The sequence below is a fragment of the Copadichromis virginalis genome, linkage group LG13 (assembly GCF_057382275.1).
Source record: "Copadichromis virginalis isolate Kocher_CV1m ecotype Utaka linkage group LG13, C_Virginalis_male_GT1.1, whole genome shotgun sequence".
In the NCBI taxonomy this organism is placed as follows: domain Eukaryota; kingdom Metazoa; phylum Chordata; class Actinopteri; order Cichliformes; family Cichlidae; genus Copadichromis; species Copadichromis virginalis.
Window position 1 is genome coordinate 14,788,174 of NC_140630.1, and position 18,259 is coordinate 14,806,432.

Sequence of the window (18,259 nt, forward strand, 5' to 3'; positions counted from 1 at the left end):
TCTCTGCTCACAACTGATCTTAAAGTATTTGCAAAAGCTCTCGCATTACGCCTGGAAAGAGTTATCCATGTTTTGGTCAATGCAGACCAGACAGGATTTATCCGAGGGCGGCTTGCATCTGATAACATAAGACGGCTGTTGCACATCATAGATGCCGCTAACAGCTATCAAAATCCATGTGCAGTATTTTCACTTGATGCAGAAAAAGCCTTTGATAGGCTAGAGTGGGACTATATGTGGATGGTATTAAAACACTTTGGGTTTAAGCAGAAATTTGTTGCTATGATTCAAACACTATATCACTCACCTCTTGCTAGTGTCTTAACAGGGGACCTGGTCTCTCCCCCTTTCACGCTGCAGCGTGGAACGAGGCAGGGTTGCCCTCTCTCTCCTCTCCTGTTCTGCCTCTCTCTAGAGCCCTTAGCACAAGCCATTAGACAGTCCACGATTTCTCCCATAAGAATTGGTGGTCATAATCATATCATATCTCTATATGCGGATGATATTATTCTGTTTTTGGACAACTATGAGACGTCCATCCATCCATCCATTGATTAAAAACTTTGACCATTTCAGCTCTCTATCTGGCTACAAAATAAACTGGTCGAAATCTGCTTTGATGCCTTTGAACGATAAAGCTACGAAAGTTTCCTTACCCGGTTGTGTTCAGCTCAAAAGCACTTTTACTTATCTGGGCATTTCAATTCATAATAGTATTCCAAAGATAATCAAGGAGAATTTTACTACTATGCTAAATAAGATCAAATCCGACTTTCAAAGATGGGACAATTTAAAAACTTCGCTTCAGGGTAGAATCAACACAGTAAAGATGAACATACTGCCACGGCTTAATTTCCTTTTTTTTATGTTGCCACTCTCTCCTCCTCTAACTTATTTTAAAGACATACACTCTGCGGTGTCTAAATTTATTTGGAATGGCAAAAGGCCTAGGATACGTTTGTCAACATTGCAGCGGCCCAAATTGTTTGGTGGCCTGGCAGTACCAAACTTTGAGTTTTATTACTGGTCATTCCAAATCAGGGCGCTTAGTACGTGGGTCAACCCAGAGACTACTACTGCGTGGAAAATGATCGAATCCGCCAAGGCAGCACCGCATAGACTACAAGATCTTCTGTTTGCTAATGTTCCCGCCAATACGCTCTACAACAACAACGAATTTGGACCTATTATTGCCAACTCTATACAGGTATGGAGGAAGATAGAACGGCGGCTGGGTGCTCCAGTTAAATTTTGTAAAAGCTCACCACTCTGGCATAATTTAAAATTACTATGTGGCAGCCGACCATTTGTTCAACCCTCTTGGTTCTCACTCGGGATAAACCTTTTTGATGATCTATTCAACGCCCAAGGCCTTTGCTCATTTCAGGACTTAAGGACACGTTTTTCTCTTCCTGCATCTTCTTACTTTGTATATCTGCAGCTCAGATCAGCTTTAAAAGCATACGGTGTCCCCTGGGACTCTCCTCTTCCCTCTCATCCCATGTTGGACTGGATCCTGCCTAAATCTGGCAGACCCTCTGTTTCCAAAATCTACAACAAATTAGCTGAACATGGTATGAAGTCCCTGCCCATTGAATCTATTTGGGTCAGGGAACTGGGAGAACTACAGGTTAATATAGACTGGGATACAGTGTGGTCTAATCTGAGTTTGACTTCTAAGAACCTGGCGCATCAATTAATTCATTTCAAAACCATACACAGAACATACATTACGCCCTATAGGAGGTTCCAGATGAAACTACAGGCTACGTATTACTGTCACATCTGCAATGATTCATCACCTGGCACGTTTTTGCACATGTTTTGGGACTGTCCTGTGGTATCCGATTTTTGGGTCTTTGTGAACTCTGTGTTATCTGAGGTACTGGAAGTTTTTTATGTTCCCAATCCTGGTCTTTGTCTCCTTAATGATACCTCTGAAATCTCCTTAAAACAAATGCAATGCAAAATGTTGTTCGCTGGATTTACATCCGCAAAGAAGACTATTACAAAGCAATGGTTCTGTCCTGACATTTGTATGGAATCATTCTGGAGACGATGTCTTATCCGTGTTATTGGTTTTGAACATACCACAGCAAAATTAAATAAAGCTCGACCCACGACTGTTGACGCTTGGAAAATTTTCTCATCCAGAGTTATCTCCTGGAAGAGGCAATAATTGGTTTTAACTTTGTGTTTTTGTGTCTTTTCTTTGCTGTCCCTATGCCTTGTTTGCTAATGTTTGCTTTGCTACTGCAGTTTACAGTTGTGCTGTATATGTCTGTACCCCCCCCCCCCCACCCCGTTTTAAATCAATAAAATGTTGATCACAAAAAAAAGAAATATAACAATAGAAAAGGATACAGACTAAAATAAAGACTGAAAACTATATAGTGGATGCGAAGTAAACTGAATTTTCTCAGTTTTGCCGCTAGATGTCACCGATTGACCATCCAATACAGGCTGAGGTGCTACATGTTGTCACTATAATTCAAAGTGACGCTTTACTCAAAATCACACTTTGCATGTAAAATATGAAAAATTAAAAAAAAAAATTTAAATGTCAAAAAACGTTTAACATGCAAACAAAATGTGTTTAACTCTTATTCATGGGCTGCTATGCAAATCATTTTAATTAAACATATTTGCTCTGTGGATATATGCCTGAAAAAAATGTAGATTTTCTTAGTTGTTTTTGCATGTGTAGCTGTTTATTTCAGTCACAGTGAAAATAACCAGGCGGGGATGTGTAAATTGTATTTGTCCTGCTTATTAGTGGGCAGCTAAATAGAATTTAAACTCCTCAATAACCATATATGTAAAACATGCAATTCATCGAAACAAAGCTGGGTGGATATAAAATCCAGTGAAAATGCACATTTACTGATATGATGCTCAGGAGGATGGATGGAGTCAGGATGTGGCATGTGTGCATGACGTCATTTCTCCATGTACTGTGCGCCATTTTGGAAGAAAAAAAATCACGGATAATTTCCGTGGTCTTGACAGATCTGGACCCGAGTCTTCACACTGATTGTGGATGCTATCTATCTCCCCGAGCGCGCCGCACTGGTTGATAAGGCATTGGAAGCTGTGTACAACAAGAGCTGCTAAATGAAGCAATGGCGGGTAAGCTACTTTTTAAAGGAAGGGAAAAGGATCCACCTCACTTGGTGTGTGTGATGGCCTGAATCTGCAACTTGGCTAACCAGCGTTAGCGCTGGCAAGCTAAGTTGCTAGTTGTCAAACTGTGTCACTGTCAGGTCATTATTACCGCCCGATGAAGGGCGAGCCGGAATCACACTAACCCTGGTTTCTTTTTGCAGGAGTTGCAGGAGGAAATGATTTTCAGTGGTGTTTCTCTCAAGTAAAAGGAGCGATAGATGAAGATGTTGCGGAAGGTATGTGGCTAACGTTAGCTCGGCGGCTAGGCTACAGTGGTGGGCAGCTAGCTAGGTGGTCTGATGATGGTTGTCTGTGGGATTCACTTGAGGTGCACGAGAGCTGACGGCGGATGGACGCGCGTGCTTTTTTGCAAGACTGCTCTCGTGATTAGTGTAGACCTGTTTGTGGATCAGTTGCACAAACGCCCTTTCCTTGTAGATTGCTGTGTGTCGCTAGCTCGCTATGAGCTAGCTGGTGGCTAAACTATTAAAGGGGGAGCGACCGTGCCCGTGACGTCAATGTGCTGCGTCCATAAATTGTCGAGTGACATCATGCTTGTTTTCATTCATACCTTAATGGGTCTACGTGATATTATGTGGTTATCGGTATTTTACATTTTCTATAAGAACAGTGGGACCAGACTTAGCCTGCAGCCCATCACAGTAGCATTCTAGCTGCCATCCCAACTACAGTGCGGAAGCTGAGCTGTGAGGTCTGATTCACACCGATTTGTGTCTTTTCAGCTGACATAATCTCAACAGTTGAGTTCAACTATTCTGGAGAGCTACTGGCAACTGGAGACAAGGGAGGCAGAGTAGTGATATTTCAGCATGAACAAGAGGTAAGGATCACACAGCAGTAACACCATTCCAGAAGTGAAGCTGTTGTTGTATATAGATATTAAATATTCTCTGAGCAGTATTTGCATATTAATGATCATAAAACTGACCTTACAGCGGATTGTTAGTCAGTGGCACCAGTTTAGATCATCATGCAAATGTAGTGTTTGTAAGGTTGGGGAAACCTGCACTCAGCTAAGACTGAGGAAGTCATTTGGATGAATGCCTCCCACTGAAAACGCAACATCCAAATGAGCAGAATGAGCTCTCTGGGATACACTACATCTAAAAGACCAAGTTTATTGTATCCATTTCAACAATACAATTTCTATGAATTTGTCTTGTTATGCTCACATTTACCATAAGATGCATTCATCATCGTACAGCACAGAACAATGTAATGTGGAATAAAACTACATGTAAGAACTGAAGGCTGCATGCATATTTTAGGAAGTAAACAGTTGGCAGAAACACTGGCTAGGAACAAAGTGTGAGTGGTATTCAAACTGGATATTATATTTATTTTGGTTTTAAGGTTAAATATTAAGGTACTAGACTATCATGGGAAGGTGTTATCTTAGTTTTTCTCAGTTTAATCATATATTTATTCAATTCAATAAAATTGAATTGATTTTATTGATCCTGAAGGTTGACCCCGAAGGAAATTGGGTTAAGGCTGCCGACCTTTGCCAGCGCCGTCTTACCCTTCTGACCATACATACATTACACAAACATCACATGGGGAAGATAGGCCAGAGAGGTATAACAATGGAAAATGCACAACACGAGGAAAGATAAGGAGAAAAAAATAACTCCCCCCAGACTGAGCTCCAACAGGGAGATCAGTTTGAGAACAGAAAAAAAACCACCTCTGCACATAGCGCATGAAAAAACTCTTAATACACCAAAGAAACACATGACAAGCAACAGGGGTGGGTAAAGGGTGAGAGACAGCCAATGTAGACAGTACATCCAGGCCTGCAGCATAAGCGCTGGTCTCCTTGATCCACCGTCAGCATCGGAGGGGGGATGAGTGTACATTTATGGAAAATATGGTAAAGTTACAATGAAAATGTGCTATTAAACATTGTTTAGGGCATTTCAAAAAGCACAATGCCATGATCATAGTGTTTTACATCAGTACTCCATAATGGAACTGTTGTGAAAAATCTACATGTGGCTCCACAGTGTAGTAGTTTATACATGTACTTGGTCTATGGGTTTTTGGGGTTGTCTCAGGAAGACCAACTAATGTCTACTATGCAGAATCAAATATAAGGAGTTACCCACTTGTAAATAACTGAGTGGCCGAAAATGTATTTTTTGTTTATTTATTTTGCTTGTTGTTGATTGTGCTATTTTCTGTAATGAGCTTTCTTTTACATATTTATGCAAAAATATGAACAGGTAATGATGAAATCTTGTTTGTTTTTGGTTTTTTGCTGTTGTTTTGGGGTTTTTTTTAATGCCAGAAACAATACCATGATTACAGTGTTGTTTTTGTTGCCTTTTCCCCCTCAGTCTAAGAATCGTCCACACCTGCGTGGGGAGTACAACGTCTATAGCACTTTTCAGAGTCACGAGCCAGAATTTGATTATTTGAAAAGTTTAGAAATCGAGGAAAAAATTAATAAAATAAGATGGCTACCACAACAAAATGCTGCTCACTTTCTACTTTCAACAAACGGTAAGAGCTTTTTTCTGTTTTTCTTATTTGTTGATAATGAAGCGCTATGTTCCCTCTCCTAAAGCCTTTCCTTTTTCCCCCCAGATAAAACTATCAAATTGTGGAAAATTAGTGAAAGAGATAAACGAGCAGAAGGTTACAATCTGAAAGACGAAGACGGACGACTCAGAGACCCCTTTAGAATCACCTCTTTACGGGTGTGTTTAGCCGTCCCTCAGACCTGCCTCATTCTGAGCATGACTCTATGTGATAACTTTTCTAAAATTGATTGTTGTACATTTCAGGTACCAGTACTGATGCCAATGGATCTCATGGTAGAAGCAAGCCCACGGAGGATCTTTGCAAATGCGCACACCTATCACATTAATTCCATTTCTGTAAATAGTGATCATGAAACTTACCTCTCTGCAGATGACCTAAGAATAAATCTATGGCACTTGGAAATCACAGACAGAAGTTTTAGTATCCTTTTTTTTATATATATATCAGAAAGCTGATTTTTAGATGTGTCTTAAAGTTTTAATAGCATTGCATCAATGTAAAATATAAGACTGCTAGCTCCTTAACAGTGTGCTAACAGATATTGTAGACATCAAGCCCGCCAACATGGAGGAACTGACAGAAGTAATCACAGCTGCTGAGTGCCATCCACATCAATGCAATGTATTTGTGTACAGCAGTAGCAAAGGAACCATCCGCCTGTGTGACATGCGAGCGGCAGCGCTCTGTGATAGGCACTCAAAGTGTAAGTACTTCTACCGTATTGTAGTGAAGCCATCGGTCTGTCTGGAAAATAGAGAATTCGAAAGTGCAGCGATTTCTGAAATTAACCTTAGTCTGACAATTTGTCTAGTTTTTTTTGTTTTTTCAAAGATGCATCTGTTACCTGTTAATCTAATTTCTTTGTCGTGATCTGTAATTCAATTAAGAGCTAATAAGATTTATACAAGAATTTGAGGATTTCCCCCTTTGCCCTTTCCCTTTATTTTCTAAGTCTTTGAGGAACCAGAGGATCCCAGCAGCCGATCCTTTTTTTCTGAGATCATCTCCTCCATCTCAGACGTGAAGTTCAGTCACAGCGGACGCTATATGATGACACGTGACTACCTCTCCGTCAAAGTTTGGGACCTCAACATGGAGAACAGGCCAGTGGAGACGTATCAGGTGCTTAAACATGCTTTTCTGGGGATTCAATTTTAAATCACATTAACACTTGTGATCTTTTCTGGGACTTGGTTTTTATTTTTTTTTAAAGTCAACTTTGATTAAGGCTTGAAATAGTGCTTTTTCAGATATACGTCAGAATTTTACTCAGACTTCCTAAAGTCAGTAATAACCAAATAGGGATATGGTCTATCAAGAAATGACAGGCAAACTCCTAATGGAGGCTGATAGGTACCGGTTAGCCTCGCAACATGGATTAAATATGCAGAAGGCTATGTTTTATGTAAGATAAAGATTTGAACAGTTCCCTTTACATTGTTTCATTTCAGGTCCATGAATATCTTCGCAGTAAGCTTTGCTCTTTGTATGAAAACGACTGCATCTTTGACAAGTTTGAGTGCTGCTGGAATGGCAGTGACAGGTATGTATCCTTCCTGCTGCAAAGAACAAGCATTTCACTCACTACTGTTTTTATAAATGTTGTTCCCGGCTTATAAGTTATATCAATCGGTGGTCAAACTTTTGGTGTTACTGCAACAAATTCAAACATTGAGTTAATTTTTTTACTCTCTTCGGCAGTGCCATCATGACAGGCTCCTACAACAACTTCTTTCGAATGTTTGACCGGAACACCCGGCGGGACATCACACTGGAGGCATCCCGAGAGAGCAGCAAACCACGGGCCACACTTAAACCACGTAAAGTGTCCACCGGTGGCAAGAGGAAGAAGGACGAGATCAGCGTGGACAGCCTGGACTTCAACAAGAAGATCCTCCACACTGCCTGGCACCCCAAAGATAACGTGATAGCTGTGGCAGCCACCAACAACTTGTACATTTTCCAGGACAAAATCAACTAGAAGATTTGGGGCTCCAGAGGATAGGGCTTTTACCGTACCTGTGTAGTTAAGCCTACTACTTGTCTATCTGTATAAGAAGAAACAGCCTTGTTGTCCTCCTGGTGAAGAATTTGAAAGCACGTGTCTACTTTTTTTGCCACAGGAGGTTGATCCATAGGCCTGTTTTATTTTGAGTCTGAGCTTAGGTTGTTTTTGCCTTTGGCACCAGGGCAATCGACATGCCCCCCTGACCCAGAAAGCCCAGTTCGGGTCTAATTGACAGAACGGCACTCCCTAGAGGTCAAACTCTTGAACGTTGGTGTTTGTGTTGACATTTTAAGCCTTCATTTCACAATTTAACGACAGAACTCTTGGAAGTACTTAAAAATGACGTCTTGTCAAGGTTGTATCATCAATTCAAAGTTTTTGGGCCCTCTGAAGCACGGATGAATGGCCAATAAGCCTAACTGTAACATTCCCCCATTGGTCATGTATTCAGGCCACACAACTGGTGGAAAAGGCCATGAATTTGGAAAAGCGGACATGTTTCTCCCCCCAAACCCCACCCCCTTCTCTTATTTTACCCCAGTCAATACGGTGACATAATTTCACTGACTGTATCTACTCAAGTACACCTTGTCATCCACATAATAAAAGAAACTAAATCTACAGACGTGTTTTTAAATTTAGAAGTATGTATTAAAACATGTTTATTGCTTTGCATGTTTTTATGTTGTAGAGAGGTGGAAAAATCTCCATTCACACCACTGTCTATTGAGCAGATCTCAAGAAAACCTTGTTAAGGAAATACCATTCGGGGCTACCAGTTTGAGAACCACTGTTGGAGACAACCTATAACGTGTTTGTGTCAAGAGATTCAAGTTCTAGTTTTTGCTCATGTTTAGGATGCAGGCTGGAAACTACACTGCACAAGATGGGGTCCAGGACAAAGGGAATCTGCAGCCTTAATACCTACTTCTATCAGTGACAGCTACAAGTTATGTCCCCCAATGTTTTACAAACCTCATGTGCATTATTTGTAAATCCTATTTTATAGTTATGTCCTCATATACTGCTGCTACACGTGGCTGTCTATGAAAACACCGAGGAGGAAATTGCACACCATACAGTTTGTGATAGAGTGCCTCCGGATCATGAGATAAGTAGGACATTAAGACAGGCCTCATACATGTGCCCTTACTCATTTATTAGGGATGTCACCCAAATTTGAACTGCATATTGCAAATGTGGATCTTATCTCTGTAGTTGTGAACGCAGAAATGAAGGTTGACTACACAAAATATACTGATGAATTAAAACAAACACATAATGCATTGTCTTTGTCCATTGATTCCTAACATGGTGGCAATGTATTCACTTGTTTATTATTTTGACCAAAGTTCAATAAAATTTTAATTGTGTTCATCTGCTGTTCGCCTGCTCTGCATCATTGTGAATTAAATCAACTGTAACACAGTTAAGGTCATGCATACGTTTCACACTTTTAATGTTTTTTGATGATGAACATGTGCCATTTCTATGCTGTTTGTTCTTTTTTGAAAATCACAATTTATCATTGCACAACTAAGCAATCAGTAACGAGTGCCATCAACTAATCTAAAGATTCCCCAAAACAAATAAAACAGTCAAGTTAAATTTCTTTGAGCCATCTGCCTCCTCTAAAAAACTGCTTGCATTATTTATTTTTTTTAAAAAGTGATTTGAGTTCAATCAAAAGAAAACGCCACTGCTGTGTTCAGAGCTTTACACCCAAAAAACAGCAATAACTGATCCCTCAACTCTCCACACTGCTGTGGGAAATGTGGAACACTGAATTCAACAGGACCACGTCACATGGCTACTATATTTCCTTTGATCATTAGAAGGTCCCGTTTTCATGCCAAGATGGTTGCATGACGTTGATGTGGTAGTGCCAAGCGCCACGATCCTATTTAGGATGTGTTAGGCGCCTTCCAATATATATCCTACCAGGAAAGAAGAAAACAGAGAAATTAAGATGCTGCTTTAAAACATAAACACAACTAGATGTATCTACTGAAATAGTTTTTTAACCGGGTAAAATGCAAACTCAATGACCACCAAATTAGGTACAACTTTTCAGCCAATGGCAGCAACTCAAAGCATTAACCCTCTGGGCTACCTGGAGCCATTTTTCATCCACAGCGTTTTTTAATTTCAAGCCATTTTCACTGTGTTGAATAGAATATAGCCAAACTTTCCAAACATTTATTTATTTTTTTACTTTAGAATTGCAGTCTGAGTTCATCAGATTAGCTTAAGGCATGCAGACATGGTCCAGATGACCTGCTGAATTTCAAATCGAGCAACAGAATGGAGAAGGTGACTCAAAGGAATTTGAACGTGGCATGGCTATTGGTGCCAGATAGGCTGATCTAAATGTTTCATATTCTGCTGATCAAGTAGGATTTTCCAACACAGCCATCTCTAGGGTTTACAGAAAACGGCCTGAAAAAGAGAAACTTGAACAGCAGTTCTCTGGTTGAATATGCCTTATTGATGCCAGAGGAGTATGGCCAAACTGCCTCAAGCTGATGGCGAGGCAACAGTAACTCAAATAGCAACTCATTACAAGCAAGGTATGCAGAAGCGCTGCCTCTCCAGCTAATTTGCATTTGCTCATCAAAACTGGACATTAAAATGAAATTGGAAAAACATTTGTTATAAAACAGAATTTGCTATAAACAACATGAAAGATCCACCCTGTAGTTTTCAGGCTGGTGGTGGTGGCAGTGTGATGGCATGGTGGATATTTTCTTGGCACACTTTGGGCCCCTTCATACCAGCGAAGCATCACTGATATGGACCAAAATCTCTGAAGAACATTTCCACCAATTTGTTTAAGGTGTAACTAATGAGGTGGCCAGTGAGTTTATGTGGTCGTTTTTTAAATATAAAAGTCCAAAATAAGATGTGTTGAAATAATGCTCTATAGAATAATAACCACAGGCTCCTAAATAAAGACAATTATATTCTCTGTCATTCTGAAGTTGATATACTTCAGGGAGTATCTTACCTAAACCTATTAAATGTCAGACACTGAACAGGACTGCTGTTTATCCAGTCAGGCATTGTTCTAAACATCATTATGTTTGTTTTATTTTTACATATATTTCAGTGTTTTGTTGTGAGGACACTGTCGTTTTTCTACCCTGCAAATCCTGCAAATGTTAAGAGATTATTGATTGGTCATTATTTAATTTACAAATACCATTTTTAAGTGCATGTAAAATCATCCCAATATTTATGTGAAAATAGAAAACATCAGGTCTAGTGGGTCAACAGTTTCTGCAGCAACTCAAGAGGTTCCCGTACAGTGTTTTTAGTTTTTGCATACTGCCTGAGTTAAAGATTAAATGATGCTGCTTACCCTAAGCCAACAGCGAGTATGTGGGAAATGATAAATGATGGAAGGAAAAGCTTCAGAAAGTCAGAAGAGAGAAAGCCTCCCTTCTTCATGACGCTGGTTTTCCTGATGCTGAGAGAGGTTGAGCGCTTAGGGTGCTTCAGCAGGAACTCCCTACAGAGCGACACATTAATTTTTCATTGTTCTGAATACATTAAAATCAAGTGAGTGCCAGTTTAATGTCACACCAGCACCTTTGCTCACACAGACATCATTCCAAATTCTATGAATCACAATTACAAATCATGGCATGTAATAATTATAGTTGGGGTAAAAGATTATCTCTAATTGTGAAATGACTACTTACTTTGGTGGACTGTTCTCAGGTCGGCTAGACCAGTCCCAGATCCAGTCAGCATTTTTCTTCATCAGGTTCTCAACTTCCCGTATTCTCTCTTGGAAATCTTCATCTGACTAAAAGGGGGGAAAAAATAATTTAAAATAATAATAATAATAAAATTATGTCACAATACATTTAGCTTTAACAAGGTTATGAATAATGCATAAACATAAAACTATATATAAAGAAAACAGATTGTTTTCAACTTGTCTAAGCAGGAAAAGCCCGACTCAGCTGTTAAGTAAGGACCTCTTCAAGTGGAACGACCTTAATAATTAAGAATACTTTCCCTTGCCTGCTATAACATGTCCAAATTTCTGCTGTGAGAAAGGCTTAATGTACCTGTGAGCTATTCCCCTCTGAGCCTTTCCACAGAAGAAGCGGGGTCTGTGCTCTGCGTGGGCTGTTGTGAAGAAGAACAAGAAGGAGAAGGAGAAGAAAACACATAAGGGAAACTCAGCTCACGACTTCTTCATATTACTCAACAAACAGAGGAAAAACATGAACTGCTCTTCCCCCTTCTGCCCACCCCCACCAACCTGTTGCACTGAGAGCTTCCTCTGGAGCTGCTCCTGCCTGATTCGTGCTGTGCTTCTAGCAACATTTTCTCCATGTCAGCTGCCAGGCTGGATGAGGGAATTTGCTCCTGGCTTCCTTGTTGACTGGCACTTTGGGAGCCATTCCCACTGAAATGCAGCTCAACCCAGGAACCTTAAATCAAATGCAAAGTCTTTAAACATGAATCCTGGTTATCCAGTACTACATCACAGGCCAATCTCGGCTAGGATAGGAATGCAGTCTCTGCGCATAGAGGAACAATAAACAAATGAGGACTGTTTTTAGCTTGAAGGCATTTTCATCGTGGCAACACTGCAGATTAGCCTTAATAACTAACTAGAACCATGGCCTACCCTGTATAGCTGTGTCTACACGTCTTATAGGTATATAAATCAATGTGGAGTTGAGATTCAATCTCGCTATTTAGCCAAACACCCCTATCGACTGGCTTTTCACGTGGTCAGGCTAGGTGACGTTTTTAGTCGTGGTGTTTAACTATCGTCTACCGCTAACAACAACACTGGCAAATATATATTTGACGTAAATACTTCACCTTGCAGACTTTCGTCAGAGGAAGCGTCCACCGGTAGTGACATTGCAGCGGTATAATGCAGTCTCCGCAGATTTAAAGGCCTATATATCAGCGAAATGGTGGCGAAATGCCTGCAAGCAGCTGGAGCTCCAACTACCACAATAACAATGACGCAACATTGTGTTTATCTAAAATGTGATTGGCTTGGAAAGGAGAGCACGCGCGCCACGCTCTCCCTGCGTGTTGCTCATGCGCGTTCACGCCCGCATACAAGGACACGATTTATGACCCACCACGATAAACACGTATCCGAGTTATTTGTGAAAATGTTATGCAAGCAGCGCTACAGAGAAAATGTGCTTATGTCAGCTGACTGTGTCTCACATTTTTGGTTTAACCTTCACTGCAGCAGTTATACACATCTGTCTGCAGAGGGCAGTCATAACTAGGATGACCAGATCCCCCCCCCCATCCCACAGCTTCAGACAATGTCCCACATTTTGACTTGTTCTGCAGGATATGCACTTTTCTAAAGTCTGGCTTTTACCCTTTGTATATGAAGTGAAGGCTTTTTTATTATAGTCAGAAGAAGGTCATCTGGTATAATGCCATACTCAAAAGGGAAAATTACAAGTCACCAAAAAGTCACATGCTTTGCAGAAGGTGTTTCTACACCAATCTGCATTTTATAATTAGTCTACGGCTTTCTTCTATAGGATGCCTTTTGTTTTGTCTCCCTTCCCTCACCCTCTACTGCTCGTGGCAGATGACTGCCCCTCCCTCAGCCGGTTCCTGCCAAATGGGAGTTTTTCCTTCCCACTGTCGCTAACCTGCTCGTAGGAGGTTGTCAGATTCTAACTTGAAAGTTACACAACTTCATAGTGTAAAACTCATAATCAATGATCTTTACTCTTGCATGACTATGTGTCAGTTCCATAGTCTAGCAACCTAATTAAATTAATGCTTACTCGTTTGTACAGTTTTTCTTTCAACCAAGAACTGAATAACAACATGCTGTTTGGGAACAGCTAGACATATATTATACTGTATTGTTCACAATTTCTTCAACCGGCTAGTCCAAATCTGTAATCTCAAATTTGGGACTTGCAAATACAATTATGTTTGTGGACATGGAAATTAGTTTGGCTCATTATTCTTCCTAAATTGCATTACTGTGGGGGCTTATTATTATGGGTAGTGTACTGCTTCCTCGCAGGCAAAGGTTTACACAGTTTACCACATCATTTTAAAACACGGATAAAATACTTTGTTAAAAAATGTTACCAAACAGTTGATATCTTATGAGAAATGAAGTTTGCAAAAGCATGCAGTGAGTGGTGCTTCAGTTTGTGGTGCTCGTGATGTTCCACCTTTTATCTTTTTAACATTGAGCTCTACTAGATGTAGATGTCAGCTAAAAGTACAGAAAAATATCTCAAACCTCAAACTCAGTTCAAACATATTTCCAAATTAAAGTGCATAAATTGGATTTATCAGCTAATGTGTACAGACAGATATAAGGAATATTCACAAAAGAGCCGAGGAAGGAAGTCCCAATTTTGGGTATTCGATTAAACCAGAAATTTGTATCTGGAAACCTATCACTAATCTGTGTAGATAATCTGCCATTTCTATCAGACGGACTGCTTTCCGGGTAGAAGAAAGCCAAATTCCTGTTTGCATTAACTAGACTGCAAATGTATTAATAAATTGTGGTATAAGAAAACCTATCACTAGTGCATGAACAATAATACCTGGTGGCACAAAAACAGGGAACACATCGTTCCACTCAGGTTGCAAGCCAATAGACAGTCTCTACACAACTGTTTATTGTAGACGTACCTGTGAGATCCACTGTTGCCATCAAGGAGAGCAGCTATCAACACTGCAGGCCACAGACACTGTATTAGACTCTAAGGCTGTACAAGCCAAAGCAACGTTTTCAGAGACTAAAGAGACCTGAAAATGTGAGACACTGTACTTCATATAAATAAATAAATAAATAAATGTGTGTTCATTTTTTTCTAATTTTGCCATGTAAACTATCCAGACAGTTTTCTGTAATCAATACTTTGCATTGCAAACATTTATAAACATTAATAAAACTATTGCATCTAATATAGATAGCATATTATGTTATCCTTTAATTGAAAAAAAAACAACAACAACAACAACAAAACAGACAAGCTTTTTCATTGAGTTAGCCATGCATGCTTTTTACAGACTGAAACTATAATTTTCTTTATCCATTCGTATCAGATTTGCACTTACAAATATCCCATTATAAATCTTAGGCTGTAGCCAAATACCTACATTACGCACAGCATTTAGCTAGCTACTTAGTTAGCATAAGAGTTCAGCTGCGTCTAACACCACTCTAACTGTTTTTTGTTTGTTATTTTGTATATATATATTAAAAATTCCCAAACATACTTCAACACAATGCCTTACCTTTTCTGGAATCTAAGAGATATTTAGTGTACAGTCTAGATTTTTCCAAGCTTGAGAAATGAGAATGAAACTCATCTCAATATCCTCAGGAGTTACTCTGGGACCAGTAGACTAGCTCATTTGATTCCACGTCACATGGTATTAACAAATTACTGCAGTGGTAATAACTTACTACAAATGTGTTGTTATGCAGCAGTCAAAGTAAAGCAATGATGTTCTTTTTAGACAGATTAAAGCAGCTCTTCATAACTGGACGAGGCATGGACCACTCCAACATCCTGTTGAAGAGATTCATTATTTTTCATATAAATGTTACATTTTGAAAAAAGCATCTGGAAAAACATTTCAGCTAATTGGAATTAAATTTTGCTTTATTCTTGCTTTATCTTTAAAATATTTTTAGTAAATGACATTAATATTTAACTGGATTTAACTTGGACCTAATCTTCAAATATTACGTGAGATCCTTGGCAATTATTTTTATTGTCTGATATTGCCATCATTCTGTCTGCATGTTGTCATGTTTTTATTTCACAATTAGATACTGTAATTTACACTAAATTACTTACTTAGACTAAACAATTAGGTGCACCCGCTCAATGGCTCTTTATCTAGGTAGCAAATCAAGCAACTCTTAAACTTAAACCAAGCATCAGGATGGGGAAGAAGGGTGATTTAAGTGACACTGAACAGAGAAAGTTGCAAGACGGCTGAGCTGAGTGTTTCAGAAACAGGTTGATCTCCTGGGATTTTCCAACACAACCATCTCTAAGGGTCACAGAGAATTGTCTGAAAGAGAAAATTCCCAGTGAGCTTTAGTTTTCTGAGTGAAAATGCCTTGTCAGTGACACCAAAGAATATCTGCGTATTGTTTGTGACAATGTCCATCACTTTATGACCACAGTGCATTCATTTTCTAATGACTGCTTCCAACAGGATAATGCATCATGTCACAATGCTCATATCATCTTAGACTGGTTTCCTGAACATGACAATTTGTTTACACTGCTCAAATGGCCTCCACTGTCACCAGATCTCCAAAAGAGTGGCTTTAGGATGTGGCGGAAATTATGTGGGAAATTTGTAGCATGGATGTCCAGTTAGCAAATTTGTAGCAACTGCCCAATGCTCTAATTTCAAAATTAACTCAAATATTCTGAGGAATCTTTACAACACCTTGCTGAATCTGTGCCACAATGATTTAAGGCAAAAAGGGGCTCCAGTCAAGTACTGGTAAGGTGTAAGTAATAAAGTGGCCAGTTTGCTTCGTCGTCTTAGAGCCTTTTAAAAAGAGATGAGGTAGAGACTGAGACTTTGCCTATACAGCCACACATCTATCCACCTTGTTATGCCAGTGTATTGGTGTATGGTAACTGGAAGCATATTCAGAGATTAATTGTTGGGTGTCTGAGTGATGAGGACAGAAATTATTGCAAGCTTGATCGGGAGTTGGTGTTTGCATAGTTCACTTATATGTTTGTGGGTGTGTTTGATGACATCATCCGGGAGCATATGATGGTGCTGGCGGAAGACAAGGATTGAATACAATCAATACTACAGACAGGACAAGATGCCTCAGGAAGAATTATGATGTCCGGAGTAGGAAATTTGCAAGAGCTACACTCGGTATCAATGAAGGTGTGCTGCAGACGGTGATGGCACTTTCCCAGCAGGCAGAGCAGCTTGACTTGACCAAAAGAATCAAACTTGTTTTCAGACTCAGACTTTTATTAAATTATTTCTCATTTATGAGGTCACAAATTTGTCAGAATAATAGGACCTAAAAAGCTCACTCTTTCACCTTTTCCATCAATTTGCCCTTCTTATCCTCTCTCACACACACGCACTCATACCCAAAGAGTTCCTTCAGAGTGTACTTTCAAGCACATGTTGTTCATAAAATAAAATAAGTTGCTCTTTATTATCCAAGAAAGACAAAGAGTTGACCCAAAAAATGTGACTCATTTACAAACTGCTGTATAACTACAGTTCTACTCATCATATTGTGTTGGCAGTAAGTGTTCACCTATACTCTGCTTTTAGCATTTATGCAGAGATAAATGCTAACATAGGGGCCACTTCTTGAGCCTGGTTCTATTGAAGGTTTCGTCCTGTTAAAGAGCACTTCCCACTGTCGCCAAATCATTTGCTCATAGGGGGTCACATGATTGTTGGGGTTTTCTCTGTTTTATTTGTGTTGTTGTAAAATATAAATGACCTTGAGATAACTGTTGTTGTTTTTTGGCGCAGTATAAATAAAACTGAATTGAATTGAATAGATAAATGTTAAAAGCAGGACTGCTTTCATATTTCTCATTCAAGTAGCACTTGCATAAGGTATCTTTTGTGTAACTACAATCTAACCATCAGGTACTGTGAAATAAACTCGCATTAACTGAATTTGCTGATGGTTTTGATGAATAATTAAGCAGGGATTTTCTGCTGCAGCTCAATACAAACAGGAGGTAAATATGATTAAAGTAAAGCATGAATTAGTAAAGACTGTGCTGGCCGACCTAAAGAATGAACTTTGATTTGTTGCCATATTTGAAATATTTATTCAACTTCACATTATCCATGCACTTTGGCTGTCTTTATTCCTCGTTGAGGTCCTCTTTTCCCTGGGGTTTTCTTCTGGAGATCAAAAATAGTCTCTAATTACACCAGTCTTGGAAAACAGAAAACACTGGGCTGCAAAGCTATTGCAGAAACGTCCATATTTTTGATTTTCCTCCTACTATGTTGGGTTATCATTTTATAATTTCTCGCAAAGAAAAATGCAGCCATCCTCTGCATAATTAGACAGCTAGAAATATTATGCTTAAAAATATTAAACACATTCAGAAAACTAGGGACTGAAATATTTATTTTGGATGCAATGTGAGCACAGTGAGATCATGAGGCAAATTAAACAGGAGGCTCCTGCTGCTTACATCCCAGAGAATCTAATTTGATTGTCTTGCATCCTTATCAATTCAGGGGGGAGGAAGTATTATATGCCCCAGTGTGCATGATGCATTGTGCTCAAACCATAATGAATGACCCAACATTCAATTAAAAACACTCTATTCATCACCAGCTATGACTTAAACTTGTTAGTGTGACCTTGATGTTTCTCTGACTCTGTGCAATCCTGCCTTGGCAGTCCTTGTTTATCCAAGATGCACACTTTTCTCAGTGCTCTTTAATTGTCTCTAAGTTAGACCCCTTTGAGATACATGGCCAGCAGCTTTAAAGAGC

General features: G+C 39.5%; 2 protein-coding genes across 2 annotated transcripts; one reads left to right on the top strand and one right to left on the bottom strand.

The window, feature by feature from the left end:
- Nucleotides 1-2,943: 2,943 nt before the first annotated feature.
- Nucleotides 2,944-9,123, top strand: LOC146695371 (serine/threonine-protein phosphatase 2A 55 kDa regulatory subunit B delta isoform). Its single transcript, XM_085477479.1, has 10 exons — nucleotides 2,944-3,129; nucleotides 3,327-3,401; nucleotides 3,909-4,006; nucleotides 5,526-5,691; nucleotides 5,776-5,888; nucleotides 5,976-6,153; nucleotides 6,272-6,436; nucleotides 6,686-6,855; nucleotides 7,185-7,276; nucleotides 7,435-9,123. The coding sequence occupies exons 1-10, from the start codon at nucleotides 3,123-3,125 to the stop codon at nucleotides 7,712-7,714; spliced, it is 1,344 nt and encodes a 447-aa protein (XP_085333605.1). The 5' UTR covers nucleotides 2,944-3,122; the 3' UTR covers nucleotides 7,715-9,123.
- Nucleotides 9,124-9,170: 47 nt separating this feature from the next.
- On the bottom strand, nucleotides 9,171-12,738 carry LOC146695372 (BCL2/adenovirus E1B 19 kDa protein-interacting protein 3-like). The gene is made up of 6 exons (XM_085477480.1): nucleotides 12,590-12,738; nucleotides 12,018-12,189; nucleotides 11,821-11,881; nucleotides 11,446-11,552; nucleotides 11,103-11,252; nucleotides 9,171-9,678 (listed from the first exon to the last, which is right to left on the bottom strand). Exons 1-6 carry the CDS (start codon nucleotides 12,630-12,632, stop codon nucleotides 9,642-9,644), a joined length of 570 nt encoding a protein of 189 aa, XP_085333606.1. The 5' UTR covers nucleotides 12,633-12,738; the 3' UTR covers nucleotides 9,171-9,641.
- Between the last annotated feature and the right edge of the window lie 5,521 nt (nucleotides 12,739-18,259).

Excerpts from the sequence above, each read along its gene's own strand:
- LOC146695371 (XM_085477479.1), top strand. Across the intron at positions 6,437-6,685 it reads CTGTGATAGGCACTCAAAGT|TCTTTGAGGAACCAGAGGAT; the intron begins GTAAGTACTTCT and ends TTATTTTCTAAG. Across the intron at positions 7,277-7,434 it reads TGCTGGAATGGCAGTGACAG|TGCCATCATGACAGGCTCCT; the intron begins GTATGTATCCTT and ends TCTCTTCGGCAG.
- LOC146695372 (XM_085477480.1), bottom strand. The coding sequence starts at position 12,632 with ATGTCACTACCGGTGGACGCTTCCTCTGACGAAAGTCTGCAAG. Across the intron at positions 12,190-12,589 it reads CTCTGACGAAAGTCTGCAAG|GTTCCTGGGTTGAGCTGCAT; the intron begins GTGAAGTATTTA and ends ATTTGATTTAAG. Across the intron at positions 11,882-12,017 it reads GGAAGCTCTCAGTGCAACAG|CCCACGCAGAGCACAGACCC; the intron begins GTTGGTGGGGGT and ends TCTTCACAACAG.